This window comes from Seriola lalandi, unplaced genomic scaffold (assembly GCF_002814215.2).
Source record: "Seriola lalandi dorsalis isolate HSWRI2012SDOR001 ecotype SW California unplaced genomic scaffold, Sedor1 jcf7180002054505, whole genome shotgun sequence".
In the NCBI taxonomy this organism is placed as follows: domain Eukaryota; kingdom Metazoa; phylum Chordata; class Actinopteri; order Carangiformes; family Carangidae; genus Seriola; species Seriola lalandi.
This window is the reverse complement of record NW_019525058.1, coordinates 845661-864428: the sequence shown is the minus strand read 5'-3', so window position 1 is coordinate 864428 and position 18768 is coordinate 845661. Positions and strand designations below refer to the sequence as shown.

Here is an 18768-nt window from a genome sequence, read left to right as displayed (position 1 = left end):
AGTGGGTTTTAGTGAGAAACACCGAATGTAAATTTAGATGTAGTTTGTGTACAAATAATTCCCTTTAATAAATGACCTGAAAATATGGTACCCTATATTTAACGACAACACTGTGGGTGTATTACGTAGGGGCTTCCATATGGTGTTGCACACATTACAGTAAACAAATGCAATGCTTTTTGTGTATTGGCAGAGTGTAGTGTGACTAACTGTTGGGGGGGGGTTCGTCATTTTACAAGCAGAATGCATATACGTTTCAACAGACACACACATGTCTATCTAAGCATGCACACAGCATTGCTCATTTGGTAAAATTACCCCTCAGCTTTAGCTACTTCATATTTTATTAAACTGCATGATAGAGTAATAATAAGCAGTTTTCTCCAACTGTCATCGAAACAAAAAGGCTGTAAAACTAAGTCAGACTCTAAAGATACAGAAGTTTCCTAATGCCGGGAGAGTCTAGCATTTGATGCTGAAGAAAAACAATGTCTTTCTGTGATCCTAGGCAACTGTGTCTCTGTCAGACTGCATGGAGAATGTGTGTGTGTGTGTGTGTGTGTGTGTGTGTGTGTGTGACAAGTATGTGGGTGTAATCGTCAAAACACGTCTGTCTTAATAAGTTATTTAGTCTCATACGCAGCCTTATGACCTGCATTTTCTTAACACAAGAGGGAAACCAAAGCTAATGGTGTGAGATGATTCTGGTGCCAAAACAGCTTTAGTTGATATTTTAGAATTCATTAAGTTACATCATTACAGATTTAATGAGTTGTTCAGAAGAGTGTCTTTGCAGGTGGTCATGTGTCTGTATGTTCGTTATGCGTGACTGTGCTGTACGTTATGCATGCGTCCATGTTTGTGCAGCTGCGTCTGGGGCCGGGTGTGTCGTTATTGTACAGGCTCTGAATAAATTACAATTCACATCTGTGTGTTTAATATATTTAGACAGTGATGCTCAGCTCCAGATGTGCCACTTTCATCACTGTGTGTGTGTGTGTGTGTGTGTGTGTGTGTGTGTGTGTGTGTGTGTGTGTGTGTGTTTGTCCCTTTCCACAGACAAGGTGCCTCATTTCTCTCGGCTGGGTGACGTGGAGGTGAATGCCGGGCAGAATGCCTCGTTCCAGTGTGTCGCCACAGGCAAAGTTTCTGAGAGTGAGCCCTTCCTCCTGGAGGTGAGAAGAGAGAGAGTGTGTGCGTATATGTATGTGTGTGTTTTTTTTTTATTATTTTCTTTTTATTTATTATCTTTGCTTGAACAGTCAAGCCAACATCTCAGCACCTGGATATCAGAGGTTGATTGCAGGGCTGTAGGAAAGAAGAAGCAACACAAAGGAAAAGATAGAAAAGATGTTTTTGCATGTTTGGCATTTAGTTGACGGTCTCATCCGGAGCAGCTCACTGTCGTTACATTTACACGATTGGCTGCTGGATTTATTCCCATTAAAGTCTTATTCAGGCTGTTGTTAACGTGAGCTTTTCTTACTGTGACTAAGTCTAAACCAGTTAAAAGAATATTCCTCCCCACAGATAACATATTCCACCACAATAAAACATTCACTTACCAGCACCCACTCTCTTTGACTATGCAGTGATGCATTTTAATCCAAAGTCAAAAAGGTCCTTGTTGCAGTTGCATTATTAAGTGCTTTTCCCCCTGTGCTGCTTTTTGGACACAACAGAATATGTCAAGCACATTTTTGCTCTGATGATCTGTTTCAGGGGAAGGGGCAGTTATCATAACCAGATTTGCCAGAAATGGTTTCACTGATTAGATTTACAAAATGTGACCTGACCTTTGCACCTCAAAGCATCAGCACTGTGTCTGTAGTTACGCCCAGTAAAGTCCTCTGCGCTCCTGTGGGTCACCATCATGGACCGGCCCGTAGAAGCTGTCAGTCTTCTTGTCCGGACGTCTCGAGACGTTCCAGATGTTGCGTGGGGGAATCCTGAATCTATGAAAACCCCTACACAGGATCCCACATCTGTCGGGTCGGGCCGTTATCAGGTTATACTGCATTAGTCTTGATTTCAGCTCAGGCCAAGGTTCGTGATATTTCCCGCCATATATGATCAGGAGCCCACTCAGAATCAGTGACGATGACCCATCCGAGGGTTGTGTTACTGACTGAAACCCAAAGATGAAATCTACAATCTGTCGACACTTAAAGGGACAGTCAACCCTTTTTACACTTGAGCATAATGTTACTGATCATGAACAGGACTGTCTTTTGTAAGTGTTATTTTCTATTATTTTATGCATGTTTTCATGAATGGAATCTCTGAATATTCACATTAACAGCAGTGGATGGAAACACACATTAATTCTTATTTTGTTTTTCTGGTTTTATGGAAATTTGTTCTACATTTGGAAATGATTATTGAAGTGACATATCATTTCATATCTTGGGGCTTGGACACTAGAATATTTTTATTTAAAAGCCTGCACTACAAGCTGGGGCGTGGAATTTTAAATATGTGCACATTTACCAGGCGTTGAGGGTTTAAATGTCCCATATTTTACACTTTTCTGGTGTTTTATAGGAAGTTTTGATATCAATTAGAAGATATATGTGTGGTTTTAAGAACCAAAAACCACCTCAGTGTAGTTTTATTTCACACAGACTGTGTGTTGATTGTGCACTTTGATACTTTCACAGTATTGATATAGAACAGAAATCTGCTTTTTACACAAAAAAAGACATGGAAATCTCACTTATGGGACCTTTCAAGAAATGATATTATTGTGTTGCAATATTGGAAATGTAGGATAATAGATCCATTCAAGGGACTACAAGTCAGGATATCTCATCTTCTGTTGCATCAACTTTGTCCGTTGTATTTTAAAAACTTTTTCCCACAATTCCCCCAACGGCAAAGCACGACACAAAATTTCTGTTAATATCCCAAAATGTAATTGTCTGAGGGAGAAAGCTGGAATCACCTCTTCTGACCTTGTGATTAACTGTATAGGAGTTTTTAAAGCTCCATATTTTACATTTTCCCTGTGTTTTATTTTGAAGTGTTGATCCATAAGAAGATATATTTGTGGTTTTAAGAACCAAAAACCATCTCAGTGTAGTTTTACATCTCCTCTCTCAGGCTTCTCTCTGGAGCTCTAGTAACAACAGGTCGGTGAGCCAATCAGAAGAGAGGAGGCTCTTAGCCTGTCCTCTGATTGGCTGACTGTTTTCTGAGTGATCCAATAAAAATATAGCAGATTTCAGGTAAAAACATTCAGAGAAACCAAATCCTTCAAGGTTTAGATGGTGGGTCCAGGTGGGCGGGGCTTGGTGACTGCTTTGTTGTGACATCACAAAGTTCCAGAAGTCCTGACGGCTGGTTTTAAGGCTCAGTTTCTGAATACAGGCTGTGTGCATTTCTCTGTGGACTGAGGCTTTGATACTTTCACAGTATAAATATAGAAGCTAGAGCTGATCTATAATCACACTACACATGGACACAGACCTTTAGATTATATGGGACCTTTAAAGAAAATGGGCGCCATTATCTTAAGTGTTAGCATAATACTACTAAGTACTGTAATTTGATATTGTTAAATAATGGAGTACATTTGTGACTCTGAGTTGTGGTGTTATGGGGAAATGAGTCATTTGAGAGTTTGGAGGATTGTTAACTTTGCACCTCTGCTTTAGTAGCTTTTTGATTGTGATGGCATTTAGTTTACTAAAGCCCCTAAAGTCTTTTTTTTTTTTCTCATGCAGCGACTGAAAATAGTTTCAATTTTCCCTAGTTTGAATATGAGCTAATATTAGTCTTCAAAAATCCATCCCTGAATGCCTCCACTCTTCCTCTGGCCTTGAAGCCCGCACATCTAAGTGCTTTTGAAATGATGGCAGCAGAGAGAAGGCGCTTTGCAAATGAGATCTCAGTATACGTGGTGATCCTTCCCTTGTGTTTCCGCCTGATTTTATTTCACACCCCCTTCTCTCTTCTCTGAATTGAAGCCTTTGAAGATCATCGGCATGTGAAAGAGCCATTTTTTATCAGTTTCACAGTTTGCAAATTTGTTGACAGAGCTACACACACACACACACACCCACGTAGGGAAGATGCAAACAAACAATACGAGGCTTGTCTTTTATAATTTGACAGGAGACTGCGGAGAACTTCTCTGCCTAAGTCAACTCTCGCTTCAACTCCTCCCTGCTTTTCTCATTAAGAAAAAAAAAAAAAAGGAAACTTGGTAACAGCAGAAAATAGAGATATATCACAAACCATTACTGCCTTCTGTTCCTCCATTTGTTGTTCAAGGCGTGTTTGATCACCAACACTGAATCTGCTAATTGCTGCTTTCTCTTTGATCTCCCTGGCGCCGTGGAGGTCCTCTCTGGACCAGCCTGAAGCTGCTCTCCTGCACTCTTCTTTCTATTTAGGTAGTCCAAATAAATTGTTAGCATAATGTTTCTTAATCAATTAGCATCATATTTCCTCCGCTGTCCTCTGGCCCAAATTGCAGACGGCTGTCTCAGATGCTATTTAGATCTTTAACATCAACGTGCTCTGAGTCCAAACCTGAATTAGTCATTGCACCAACTCTTAATTACGATATGATGCAGGGCTCCATGCCAGACAAGAATGGCAGCGGGCTTGGCAAAGGGAAGCAGTTATTTGCATTAACAGCCTGCAGGTGGTCTTTAAAGTGTGCAGGCTCTACGCTGAAGAGTCACTTCAAACCAAAAAACAAGTGTTAAAAACAAAACAAACAAAAACATTTTTAAAACTCTGACGTCATATGACAGAGGAGACGGATTATATTGATTCCAAAGCTAAAGGTAAAATAAGGTCTAATCTGTAGCTTTAGGCAGCGGTGCCTATCCACTGTACATCTAACTTCCTATTTTCCAACACTAACACTTTTCTCCCCCTTATCCTCCAAAACCAATGCAGACATGCGGATGTCAAACCCACTTACTTGTGAAAAGCATGAGCAGGCGACATTTTACATAATAATCTGCTTATTCTGTGCGAGAGCTGCATATATTGTAGCTCGCACCTGGAACAGATTATTGCAGAGTGTTGTCTTCTGATTTCCTGTTCCACTGGTTGAGCCAATTGCCAGTTTGCCTGGAGCGCTGACACATTAGCATGGCAGGAGATGAGGAGATGTCAGCCCCTGTGCTGGAAACAACAACCCAGGAGGCCTGTGTCACCAAAACATCATTGTTACCTGTGACATTTATCACGCACTTATTATCTTTCCCTCCCGTGCAGCTAATTCCAACCCTCCTTTGTCTTCCTGTCTGCTCCTCAACCTGCCCCCCCCCCTTTTTCATCACTCGAACAGTCTTTCAGTTACACATGTGGTTGGGTTGCTGAGGGAGCCCGAGGCTGATTTCTCTCTCTCTCTCTCTCTCTCTCTCTCTCTCTCTGTTTCTGTGTGGCTGTCAGCGGAGAAACGGCGTGGTGCTGGACACGCCCTTGCTGTCACGGCTGAGCCACAAGCGTCTTATGGCGACTTTCCAGGTGGAGGCGCAGCGTGGGGAGCAGGACCTCTACCGCTGCATCACCCTGTCCCCCAGAGGGGCCGCCGTCTCCAACTTTGGAGAACTCATTGTCAGAGGTGAGCTACGTTCAGGAACATGCGAGCAGTTTAGCAAACACTCAGGCCAAAGGCGTATTCCAACATTTTGGGGAAACATGGTTATCAGAGAGCGCGATTAGCGCCAATCTCATGTGTGTATGTGAAAGTGATAGTTCTGGTTATTTGATGTGGGGTTGTGTGAGCTACTTATCTTTAGTCAGTGTGTAACCTGCAGTAGATGCAGATCAGCGCGCTGCCAGTTTAGAAGCTGAGCGGTGTGTTGCTGTGGTCGGGGTCAGCAACAAACAAACAAACATATTTCAGCCACTCAAAAATACAAACAATTGTCCACAGAAAAGAAAAGGTGTGAAGTAAAGTGTACGCTTTATTTTGAAAGTTTTCACCGCTTTATCTTGCCATCAAACAGCACTTCCTCCACGTCAAATAACCTGAACTATCACTTGAAGTATGGAATTAGAGGCAGGACATGTTTAGCTAGTCATTGTCATTGATGGGAAATATGAAATACCTTGGTTGAAAATTTGCTAGATGTGCTTTTTTACATAGATAAGGCACATATGACATCATTACACAGTGATGGGCATTTCCACGACATTCATTGATTTTAAACGACTGAAAGCATTTGAAAAACACGGGTCAGACGAAGGTGAACTGACTGTAACGAGCTTATTATCAGCTATAATTGCTGCTATCGTCCCCTCCACATTAATATGCATCTACATCTGCCTCTGCTTACCGACTGTAGAACACCAGAGTAAATGAACACCTGAAGAAAATCAAACCAAGTTAAACCCTGAAGTTATTTCAGTTTCCCAGGCGGACGACGGGGGAACAGCGATAGTGTGTTTATGCTGGTGGACACATTCACAGTTTGTCGTTGGCCACTGTGGTGACTGAACGTGCCGCTGATTTCACCCCCCATTCACTGAGCACAGTCAGTACAAAAAGGTGCAGAGCCACAGTAAACAAGTTGAGTGGACACAGTGATTGAAAAATATTGCCTTTCCAAAAACAAATTGTTAGATTCGTAGCCGGGGTCTTGAAAGTCACCAAATATTGCCAGAAAACCACTGAGATGGCAACATGGAGCCTCGCTGAGCATGAAAACTGAGAACAGCAGGGGGAGAGCCAGCCTGACTCGGCCCATGTTAAAGAAAAATATGCTTTCTTACACTCCATTAATATACTGTATCTTGTGTGTTTAAGCTGCTTTCTAAGTTTGGTGGCAGAAAAAGAACATGTCCCCTCTGTCCACAGGTGGCGCTGTAGATGAAGATGCTGAACAGAAATACTCTACTGTAAATACTGTAAACAGTTCCAGCATGAAACTCATTTTCATTTCTCTTTCTGTATGGGTCCTCCACTGTTTATTCTCAGCTAGGCTGAAGCATTAGATCCACGGACGGCTCACTCTCTAAAAGAAAAGCCAATAGCAGTAGCTAGAGCGGGTCGCCCAGTAATCACAAGGTCGGTGGTTTGATTCCCCCCCCCCCCAAGTGTCGAAGTGTCCTGGGCCGAGATACTGAACCCCAGATGAGTCGTCTGTGTGAATGTGGCTTTCATTGTAAAGTACTTTAAGTTAATAACAATTATCTAACAAGTCTGTTTTTGAAAAAAGAATGCAAAATTATTCCTTTATGTAAGTGAAAAATAACATTCTGCATCAGTCAACAGCCGTCTGTCTGTCCACACACACACACACACACACACACACACACACACACACGCACACACACACACACACACATCACCATCTGATGAGTTCATTCGATGTGCGCGGGGTTGATGAGGGTCATATTGTCCATCAAGGCTCAGTTTCTTATGTGCAGGGAGGAAAGAATTAATTATGCAATTATTCATGCAAATAAGCTCCTATTCAGAATGATCAAGAATTATCAACATTCAAGTGTCTCTCTCTCTTTCTCTCTCTCTATCTCTCTGTCTGCCCCCCCCCTCTCTGTGTGTGTGTCTCTCTCTCCTATAATCCTGATGTGATTAAAAGATTTTTATGACTCACTGCTCTAGCAGAGCAGAAATAATGTTATTGAAACTATAAAACAAAAAAGAGACAATCCATGACAGAAATCCTTGACGTCTCCTTTGCTCTCATGATGTGGTTCTTTTCTGCTGGAAATTGCAGCGTTTGACTGTTTTTCATCAGTGTTTTCAAGGACAGATTTTCATCTGCATTCCTCTGTTGTTCCACGTGTTATCACGTATAAACAGCACCGAAAACCTTTATTCTAATAGGATTATACATTCAGATATATCATGACATCATGTTCTTTATTGTAGTGCCCCCGACTCCGATTGCACCCCCTCAGCTCCTGCGGGCGGGCCCCACCTATCTGATCATCCAGCTCAACACGAACTCCATCGTGGGGGACGGGCCGGTCATTCGGCGGGAAATCCAGTACCGAGCCAGCCAGTCCACGTGGACGGAGACTCACGGCGTGGGCTCGCTCACCTATAAGGTTTGGCATTTGGAGCCGGACACAGAGTACCGCATCAGCGTCCTGCTCACCCGTCCCGGGGAGGGGGGCACCGGAGCACCTGGGCCGCCTCTGATCAGCAGGACAAAGTGTGCAGGTGAGTCAGATCAAGCATCGAATCATTCATCCAAAAATCTAGATAAGATCTGTGGCACTGAAGCAAATTGGAGCTTTAGTTACAAACACAGAGACAGAGCTGCTCTGGCACCAGAAATAATCTCATTGGTTGAGTTAAACCTCAGTGGGCGAGACTTAAATAGCTTCTTTTTTTTTCAGATTAAAGCCTGGTTAAAAAGGCAGGAGAGGAGGAAGCTAATACTGAGGAGTTAACAATTTTAATTTTATCCTTACTAAGCTCCACCCCTGCATTAAGGTTTTCCTCGGTCACTGACAATATTCTCGCCTCCAGATATTGTTCCTGTATGAAATATTGCTAAAACTTGAATGTATTAAAAATGATGTGAAGACTTAATTATGGCAGAAACGGACGATTATTTTCATCATTATTTTTGAAGGGATTAAATTTATCATTTAGTCTATAAATGTCAGAAAGTGGAGAGAAAAAAAAATGCTTATCACACATTCTCAAAATCCAAGGTGACAAGGTTTTGTCTGAGCAGAAGATATTTAATTTACGATAATATGAAACCGAGAGAAGCAGCGAATGTGCACATTCGAGAAGCTGGGGAAACAGAATATTAACACAACTTGCAACAGAATTCACACCTCGTTTTCTCAGACTCACAACACAAACACGACTGTGTGAGGCGCACAGGTGTCATGTTTCTTGATAGAAGTGTCTGTTGTGGAAGCAGGAGCCGCTAAAAGCTAATGTAGCATGACTTTTCATAGTGATGATTTGCCCAAACATAAAGAAAAACCAGTTGCTGACTCCATGGTAATATTTGCATCTACACCTGCCATTGCATTATGGGAACTGTAGTAGCAAAACTTAAGAAAAGCAACACTAGTAATAAAATGCATGAATATTAGCTTTCTGCCTTTTACTATGAATACATGTTGTGGTTGCTCCACCTTTTTGGTCTAGACTGAAATATGTAAATAACTATTGGATGGATTGACATACAGTTTGGTTCTGACATTTATGTCTGCCCCCCAGGATGAATGTCATCTAATTATATGGTCAAAACTAATGACATTCCCATCAGCCTCAGTCGTTCTTTGTGTTTAGTGCTAATTAGCAATTTTTCACCATGCTAACACGCTAGACTTAGATGGAGATTATAAACAAGAGAAAAGAGAGCTGGAGAGTGAGAGGGAGGTTGAGAGAAGCCGTCGCTAACTGCTAAGCTAAAGAAACCGGCGGATCTGAACAGTGTGTAAACAACTGTGGGAGAGAGCCGTGAGGGCTTGAGCTCGACTGGTGCAAGTTCAAATGCACAGCGCGTAATTAGCCGCCGTAATGAAGAAAATAGCTAAATTAACAGGGTTAAGATAGAGCAGCAAAATGCGCCACGAGTAACAGAGAAATGTTGGTAACTGGAAACTGGTCAGTGCAGTCAGTACACAGTACTGTGTGAAGTACAGCCTCTCAGAGACAGTAACGTGGCTGCAGACTCTCAGTCCTGTTTGACAGAACATATACTGTTCGTACCTGTGGACATGAAGGCAGAAAAACAAAACAACTAAAATGCAATTTGGGTTTCTTAAATTAAAACGGTCGCACAATATGTACAGTACCTCTCATGGAAATAAACTGATATGATAATAAACTTTATTTATACAGCACTTCTCTTAATAAAGTGCTTTACAGAGATAAAAAGGGAATTAAAAAAAAGCTATTATTTTATTTAGTATTTCTGAGCAGCAACTTACAGTTAATGCACAGAGACAAAGCCAAAACCCTGTCAATAAAGCAGAGAGCAAAGAGTTCAAAACCATTGTTTATTATTAGTTGAATGACTAATTGATTAGTTAGTTATTTAATCTTTTTAATACTGAATCATTTTTTATTGCTCAGTCAGTGAATATGTCTCGGAATAAAATGTCAGCGGGAGAGTCTGAGCCCTAAATAGAAAGTGTAATAATACATGTGACGTTTTGATGAGTCACTGTGACACCACCAGTGCAAACAGCAAACAGACGACCCATCTGGTTCCTCCTGCAGTTCAGAACTCACAGTCTGTTCCTGCTCCCAGATTCACCCGAGCTGCGAGCTGCAGCTGGAAACTGCATCAAACCGTTTTTGGCGCGTCACTTTACAGCTTGTAGTTTGCCTACAAGGTGTGTTTTGTTGTGATTGCGCCACGGCAGGTGTCTGATGGTTGTGCCGTAATAAAACGCAAACGTTTGCGTGTGAGGATGCCGAGCTGAGGCGCTACACCTGCCGGTTAACACGACTGGTCTGAACCTCGCTGTGGAGGAGAGTCCAGTTGAAGAGCTTGCGTGTTATTAAGGTTCTGGCTACGTGAGGAACAAACATGCGGGCGGAGGCCGGACCCTTCTCGCCATCTCTCATCTGTGTTTTACCCACGGTGCTTCTCGTCTGGGTGAAAAAAGACACCCCGCCGCTCTGTCAAGAAGACAGCATGACGCCCCTGTCACCTGCCACACTCTTTGATCCACTCTCGTCAGTGTCTCCCACTCGCCCACCTCCTGTCTACTCCCATTGCTCAGATCTGAAGCTTCATCCCCGGGGAGAGAGCGGCAGACAGCGGAGGCCCAGTGACACAAAACTCTGGATGAATTTGTCTTCCTAATGTGTCACAGAGAGACGTTTCTCTTAACAGAGAAGACTCCTCTTTTTTGGACAGTCGTTGAGAGTGTGACATTTCATACTTACCGGTGCGGAGGATTTTCCCTCCCCTGGCGCCATTGTCCAGAGCGGCCGGCCACACGGAGGCCCGGCTCGGATGCTGAACGAATGACGTGCCCATTTTTTCTTTCTCCAGTGTCTATGCTTCTGGTGTGGCGACCGACAGGCGGTTTTGGGGATGTGCCATTCAAGTGCCGTAGCGTTAACGCTTCCTGTGTGAAATTTTTATGAGATTATAGCACCTTTTTCTGATGCCGTGTTTTTCTGTTTGTGGGAGAATGACGTGATCCTGCTGAAAACTGGTTAGTACAGTATGTATGTTACTGTCAGCCCGGTCATCTGAAGGCCTCGGTTTACTTAAAATCAAGTGCTTGTCAAATCCTCGGAAGACTGTTTTTTGCAGCATTAGAAATTGGCGTTCTGCATCTGGAATAGAGAATTGTTTCACAGCGATTGCACGAGCGTGTGGAGCCACTAAAGACTAAAGTTTGCACCTAATCATTAAACTGACTCGTGTGCTCCGGTGTTTCATTCGGGTTCAGTTGTTCAGGCCACTGAAAGCACCGACCTCCATTAGTGGAGCGGCTGAAACACGAGAGACTCCTTTTACCTGTAAGACTAAAGTTATAATAAGATACAATTATCCTGAAAGTGCTTAAAGACTCATGTAACGACATCTGGAGTTCTTTGTTCCATCGACACGATTTAAATCCTAGAAGTTGAATTTCAACATATTGACACCTGCAGAAACTCATCTTCCAGCAGTGGAGAGCTGGTGCGGTGTCAGTGGTTAGTATGAGGGCGTGCAGCGATAGTCCATCATGATTCCAACATGGCTCCTGGCGGGAGCGGCAGGCCTCGGTGGCAGCTCACTCAGGCAGCTGTTAAAGATGAGGAGGCTGAGATGAAATGTGCAGACCCCACGGGGAGTCTCCCTCATTCATTTTTTTTCCCCTCTTCCCCTACTCACCTCTTGTCCAGCTTCCGTATCCCTCCTTCTCCCCCCTCCCTCCCCCCCATGCCTCAGGCTAATCCCTTTGATTAGGCTAATCAAGCTGAATGTCAGTTTGGGGCAGGACTGGTGGAGGACTGGAGGGTGGAGAGGGCAGGACGCAGCCTGCTGCAGTGCCGCTGTAATGATGAGTAATGGCATGTGGAGCAGAAACTGAACAGTCAGTCGGCGAGCCTCTGGTGGCAGACCTGGTTTTAGCTGGATTAGACGGTTACACGGGCCTGACACTGCCAAAAAAAAAATCAGACAGTGACACGAAGGGTATGATACAGTTTTTTTTTGTTTTTTTTAATTAAATCTTTATTCTATGATTGATCGCTGCTGTTCCCTGGGGAGGTTTTAGCTTGTGTAGATATCAGCTGTGAAAACACAAATCAGCCAAACTTCCCTCCTGGGAGAGCGAAACATCTTTCAAATCAGCGAGGACTCTAAAGACATTTCCTTCTGCGGTCGCACCTCTGTCCCCCTCAGAGCCCATGTCTCCTCCGTGACATTGCTTCATTATTTCTGGTAGCGGCTCTGATCTATGTTTAGCGATGCGGCGGGGCTATAGCTGTCGCTTCCACCGGTCCAGCCGCCGGTCCGCGCCATGATGAAGGCATTGCCCTCCTCTCGGTTTATCTGATGTCTCAGCAGTAGATCCAGGACAGGCTACAGGACAGAAATAACCCCCCTCCTCCCCTCCCAGTGTGAAACTGGACATTTTGCGTGACAGGGACATGGGCATCTGCAATCACAACATTCACACATGACAGCAGTAATTAGGCACCGTCTGTTCACATATGACGCTCTGCCAGAGCCATGCAGCGGTCTCCCGCTGACCCTCATTGACGTTAAGAGAGAGGACAGTACTACACTGTCTGTTACTTCTTCCTTTCACCTCGAGCTAACCTCAAGCTGCAACTGTTGCTGCTTCCTTTTCCCCCATCAGTGATCCTCTATTAAACTGTACTGGCTACTTTTTTCTCGGTTAAATATACACTTGCTTTGTCAACATCAATCACAAAATTGTGCTGCAGGAGAAAACAAGCATCCCATCCCCTCTGACTAGAGATAAACTCATCACGGTTTTCCATCTATCCATTTTCTTTTTGCTTATCTATGCGGATGTGGATGTGGCAGCGAAGTAGCCAGACATCTGTCTCCCCCAGGCACATCCTGTCGGGAGATCTGGAGGCAGGCTGAGGCTGGCTGGGATACGCGGTCCCTCCGGCGTGCTACGGTCAGGGAAGCATCCTGAGCAGGAGTCCCAAGCGCCTCAGCGGGCTCTGTTCATTGTAAAGGAACAGTGGTTCTCCTCCACAGTCCTTCTCCATACGTGGACATCCTTGCATCTTGTGAACTGATTCTTTCAGTCAAAGCTCATGACCAGAGGAGATGGTTGGAGTGTAGATCGATGAGTAAATCCCTGTTGATCAGTGCAATCCTTGCATAGATACATCAATCTCATGCTTACTTAACTCTACTTAAATCGCCCTAACTTCATCCTGTGGGTCAACAACTCCCTCATCAACTACTGGCTATGAATTACAATCACATCAACCTGCAGATTCCCCCTCATGTAAAAAGCATTTTTGGCTTTGACTTGCAGCAGCAGTTCCAGCCCTGTAGACTCACCTGTCGCTGAGTGACTGACGGATATCCTGAGTGATAAGGTGACACCACTGGTTGTTAGTGAAAACGAGCAGCGTTGCCAATTAACGACTTTGCTGTCGGATTAACCGACTTCAAACCCTGCAACAAATCTAGCAACTTCTCGGATAAACCTCAGCTACTTCCTGTAGAAGGGAGTCGGCAGTGTTACCCCTCGAACATGAGGTCAGGCTTTCCCTCCGCAGACACACCTTTCTGAGCTCGACCACGCAGCAGCTGACACAGATGTGAAACATCCAAAGCCACAGCACAGTCTGTAACTTAAGGTCTACGGTGATTCCTCTCAGACGATGTCACGGTTATAAGAATCTGCATTTTAGCAGCAGGAAGTAACCGTTGGGGAACACGTAGTCTCAGTGGGTCAATGTTTCATACTCGTTCCACTGTCTGACGACAGAAACATACAAACATGTAAGTGAAAAACAGCTTTATTGAGAGTTCAGCTGTATTAAAACGCCGTATATGTGTGAGCACAGAGAGGAGGAGGAGGAGGAGGAGAGCAGCGAACTGATAAAAGCCTGAAAACCAGCTGACTCCAGGCAGAATGCAAATAACCTACGACGCAGTCCGGCCATATACTAGGATCTGACCGAGTCTTGTTATATTAATGGATCCAATAACTATGTGTAATGTTAAAGGGCTCGCTTGCAGAGATGAACCCGCAGAGAATTATCAGCAACTCTGCAGTTCCCTTTAGGTCTGCGTGGCGTTTTTTTGGATCACCGTCATCGTCCTGTTTCCCAGCAGGCAGCTGTTGATAGTGAAAGACCTCCTCTGCTCTGTGTGCGATACACGAAACAGCAGACAGACACAGTTAGCGACGAGCTGCTGAACATAGTGGAGCATTTAGCAGTTATAGAGGCAGACATTTTTCTCTTCTTCTTGAGTTTAAGTGGAGACCAAAACCAGAACCAAAACAACTTTGATTGGACTTAAATTTGTCTCCAGAGACGAGCCTCCAAATTCATGCCGATGCCAGTGACTGCTACTGCTAACGCTAACCTCATGACAATATTAAACCATGGCAACGTGACTTCAGATTCTTCCCCGAGCGGCCAATAAAATCAATTATTGCTGCTTTAAAACTTCACTCTTTAGCTTGGGACACTTTTACTAGCTTTCGACCACATCTCATGGGCTTCATTGGCAAATGTGTACAATGTGGTATAACTAATTTTGATTAACCAGTGTGTCATTTTGGAACAAGCGACTGCTCAGGGACTTTATTTTTATTTCATCTTTCTTACAATATTGCTTCTACTCTCTTCTGTATTGACAAAAGTCAAGAAAATTCTACATTTATTGTAAAAGATAAAGTTCATATTCACATCAGCAGATGGATCTGTTATCTCAAATGTTTTAGTTTTAGATTTCACATGCAGACTCATGGATTTTCCCAGTTTGTAGCTTTGGTTTTAAATATGGATATTTCTTTACTTTACAAGAGCGAGAGGAACAAAATGCTTCTTCCTCACAGTGTTTCCTCTCTGATCCCTTTGGTATCTTTTACACAAGCTGGTAAATATGAGCTCACTGTTTGCACTGATGTAATCTCCGCTCTCTGTCCCTCACAGAGCCCATGCGCGCCTTGCGGGGCCTGACGGCGACAGAGATCCAGCCGCGGCTGCTGGCCCTTCAGTGGGAGCCGCTGGGCTACAACCTCACCCGCTGTCACACCTACTCCTTGTCCCTGTGCTACCGCTACTCCATGCCGACAGGGGGCAGCGGAGGGAACAACGCCACCGTCAGAGAGTGCCTGTCCGTGGAACGCAACACGTCTCACTTCACGCTGAGAGACCTGCCGCCCTTCCGCTCCGTCCACGTCCGGCTGGCGCTCGCCAACCCTGAAGGAAAGAAGGAGAGCAGAGAGGTCACCTTCCAGACCGAAGAGGACAGTGAGTGGGCGGTTTTTCATTTTCCTCAGCGAAGCCTGGATGATACAAGACGTGCATTTTGTACCTCTGTGCCGCACAGCGCCATCACTATGCGGAACAGGGATGTTTTTATGTGTGCACTGAAGCTCTGTATTGTCATAGTTACTCAGCTCAGGCCTCAGAATTTCTTAAATTCCTAGTTGTCTATGCACACTCCTTCATGCTCAGATAATTATTGTGTTCTGCTTACACAAATCCATGCCTTTAGTCATCCAGTACCAGCGGAGAAAAACAAAAAAAAACCCTCCACAAATATTGACTTACAAAATAAGCTGGATCAGCATAACTAAATGGAAGATCAGCCTTTTAAATGGAGACCAGTGGAACAGTAATCAGCTCAGGCCGTGGCCGCTAGCAAAATGGCAAAATGATTTTGCTTATCTTTGTATTAATACTTTCCTGTGTACATCAGCAGATTAGACACATTCTAATGCAAATTCCCAGAGAGCGGAAGCACAGAAGGTCAAACACTTATTGTTATGTAGAATAAGCAAGACTTTTCAATGTAATTGAAAGCCACTCAGGGATATTCTTGACCGGGCGGAGAGAGTGAGAGGGAATGGCAGCTATGATATGAAACTGGCAGCATTTTTATTGCATCTTCAAAATTCATTTTGGTTTTCTGCAAAAAAAAAAAAAAAATGTAATATCGCTTTGCATTCAATTTTACAGCAACACTCGAAAATAACAAGCAGTGGAGGAGATACGGGAGAGAAACAGGGAGTGCGCTTAATTATCTACAACCCACACGTTGCTGTCTTGTGGGCAGAAGGAAACACATTTACATAAATGGAATAACATAGAGAGTTTTAATGGTGTTTTAATTTTATTTATTAGATTTAACTGGTCAGGAAGTGACAAGTTAGACATTATATGTCAAAAAACAAGCCTGATTGTTTTGCGCTGACTTTACTTGATAGTTTGAATGTCAACACCGATGGAAAGTTTTGCTTTTTGAGCCACTGAATGGCGGTCTGACAACCTGACAGTCCCCAATCCCCCTGTCACACGGAGAGCCGCCATCACCTTCACAACTACAGTAATTGAGCCGCAGCCGGTGACAGTTCCTCCTGCCTGTTTCCTATTGGGCTCAACAATCAAACAGCGGTGTAGCGCTTTGCTTACGCTGTGTCTCTGCCGCTTGGTGGGAGCAGCCTTGGCTGTCAGGGATTCATGGATGCAGCAGCATTTTCTTCTTGGGGGGGGGGGCGCTTTGCCTACCTCAGCTTCAGCTTCTTATGCAGAGAGACAGGCCAAAGAAGTTGGGTGTTGTCTCCTACAAGATCAAGCGTTCGGTAATTCAGTCACATCTTACACACAGACGGAGAGCAGAGATCCAGAAAGAGAGGGACATCACCGAAAAGAAGGTGTGACAGGACGAGAAACACGAGCAGTCGGGTTGTAAAAAAAAAAAACACAAACTGCAGGTCAGACAAATGTAAAGGAAGAGAATACAAAGGTGAACAACAACAACAGGGGGCAGAAAAACTGTCCCAACAAAACCCACCTGGACACCCCCCCCCCACGACCCATGTTAGATTAACATTAACTTTTGTAGAATTACATACGAAGTCGATGTGCAGTGTTACTTAATGATAATAATGCCAACAGTATATATTATTAGTATATAATTGTGTTCTGCTATAATTGTTATTTACTCCAGGACCAATTAGATTCTATGGGGAGTTTATAAATGATCATTTGTAAAGGTGGGGTTGGATAGCAAATATATGCCTCGGCGCCCCGTGACATCACAGTGTGTTTACAGGTGTAGGTGAATACTCCCGTTGTTAAAAGCCTTTTCTCGTGGCTTCGTAGGCCGGACCGTCTCCTTACAGCGGCTCATATCTCAGCCTGAGGCTAGCGACTCAAGGCTACATTAGCCGCTGCTAGCATAACATACCTGAATATCCCAAACTGTCTGCAGTAGAGTTGCATTATGGGTAAGGTGGGTGCTGGGTTTGGAGAAGGAAGAAGAATGTGTGAAATAAAACATTTCTTTTTTAAACTGTGAAGGTGAGTCCAGCAGTGTTGTAGCTCGAAGCTAAATCGGTGGAGCGCTGGTTTATTCACACATGCCGCCCGTTCTTACAGCAGTTCTGCTAAGAAACAGAAACTTGCAATAATGAGGAAATGGATTTTAAATGTGAGAAAACTGGATCTTTTTTTTTTTATTATTCCTTTGACATGACACCTCTATTAGCAACAATCGCTTTTGTACTTAAGTGGATATTTAATTCCATAATTTAGCTTCTTTAACAGAGAAGGGAGGCTGTGTAAAAGCTGCTTTGTGTGTTATTTAAAACATCACACTTTTGTTCGGGGGCGTTACTGGATGTTCCTACATTTTATAATGGAAATAAGATTCACTCAAAACAGATGTAGCCAGGTTTATTTTGGAAGTACTTCAGGTGAGCACCAGTTTTTTATTTTATTTTATTTCTTTTTTTATAATCCACAGTCTCTCATTATCCATCCCAACTTTAGTCAGGTACAGTGGAGAGAGAGAGAGCGGTCCCTGCTGCTTCAAAGCCTGTTTTATGAAAACTTTTTTATTTTTTACATCCCTGTGCAGAACTATCAGACGTAGTCAATGATTATTTCAATGACTCTCTCAGATTTAGATCCTTTTTAATTCTCATCTGGTGACTTGTGAATGCTAATGCTAATATCACCAAGAGCCAAGAATCCAATAAGGACGATTATTTATTACTTAGTAAATTGTCCTGCACTCAAAAACTATCTGTTCTCCTTTAAGCAGATGCATCTTATTAAGCCCCAAAAAATGCAGAGAAGGATCTCTGGTAGTTCACAGGTTGGATTACTTTGCTGTTTCTTTGTCAGTAAGGTGCTAAGGAAGAAAAATCGACTGTCATCCTCCAAGACACGGTGCTCTATTATCAGACAGTAGAAGCCAGAATCTCAATTCATCCTGAGGGCTGAGAGCAAGCCAGTCCACAGTTTCCTTTCATCACCTCCCTTCAGCTCTGTCTCTCTGCGCCTTCGTTTTTTTCGTCCTCCTCCATCCCTCCCCCGGCCCCTGTGCTTTTTCGTTCTGTCAAAGGTGTTTTTACCCCCTGGCATGCCTGCACAAGAGTCCATTAACTCGAGACCGGAGCTGAGTGTTTGTTTCAGAGAAGGTTGTTTTTCTTTTTCCCCCCGCTGCAGTTCCTGGCGGCATCGCTCCAGAGTCCCTGACCTTCACCCCGCTCGATGACATGATCTTCCTGAAGTGGGAGGAGCCCATCGAGCCCAATGGTCTCATCACACAGTACGAGGTAGGATACCTCGTTAGTCACGCAACAAAATCTACAATCCAAACGATACAGCTGCCT

The 18768-nt window shown here is 43.8% G+C and overlaps 1 protein-coding gene across 1 annotated transcript in view; it reads left to right on the top strand.

The window, feature by feature from the left end:
• ptprua (protein tyrosine phosphatase receptor type Ua) overlaps positions 1 to 18768 on the top strand; it is a 196953-nt gene that overhangs the window by 111904 nt on the left and 66281 nt on the right. Inside the window, exons 5-9 of the mRNA XM_087175836.1 lie at positions 1060 to 1175; positions 5413 to 5584; positions 7862 to 8155; positions 15074 to 15394; positions 18602 to 18711. Coding sequence (XP_087031962.1) covers positions 1060 to 1175; positions 5413 to 5584; positions 7862 to 8155; positions 15074 to 15394; positions 18602 to 18711 — 1013 coding nt within the window. The remainder of the gene's footprint in view (positions 1 to 1059; positions 1176 to 5412; positions 5585 to 7861; positions 8156 to 15073; positions 15395 to 18601; positions 18712 to 18768) is intronic.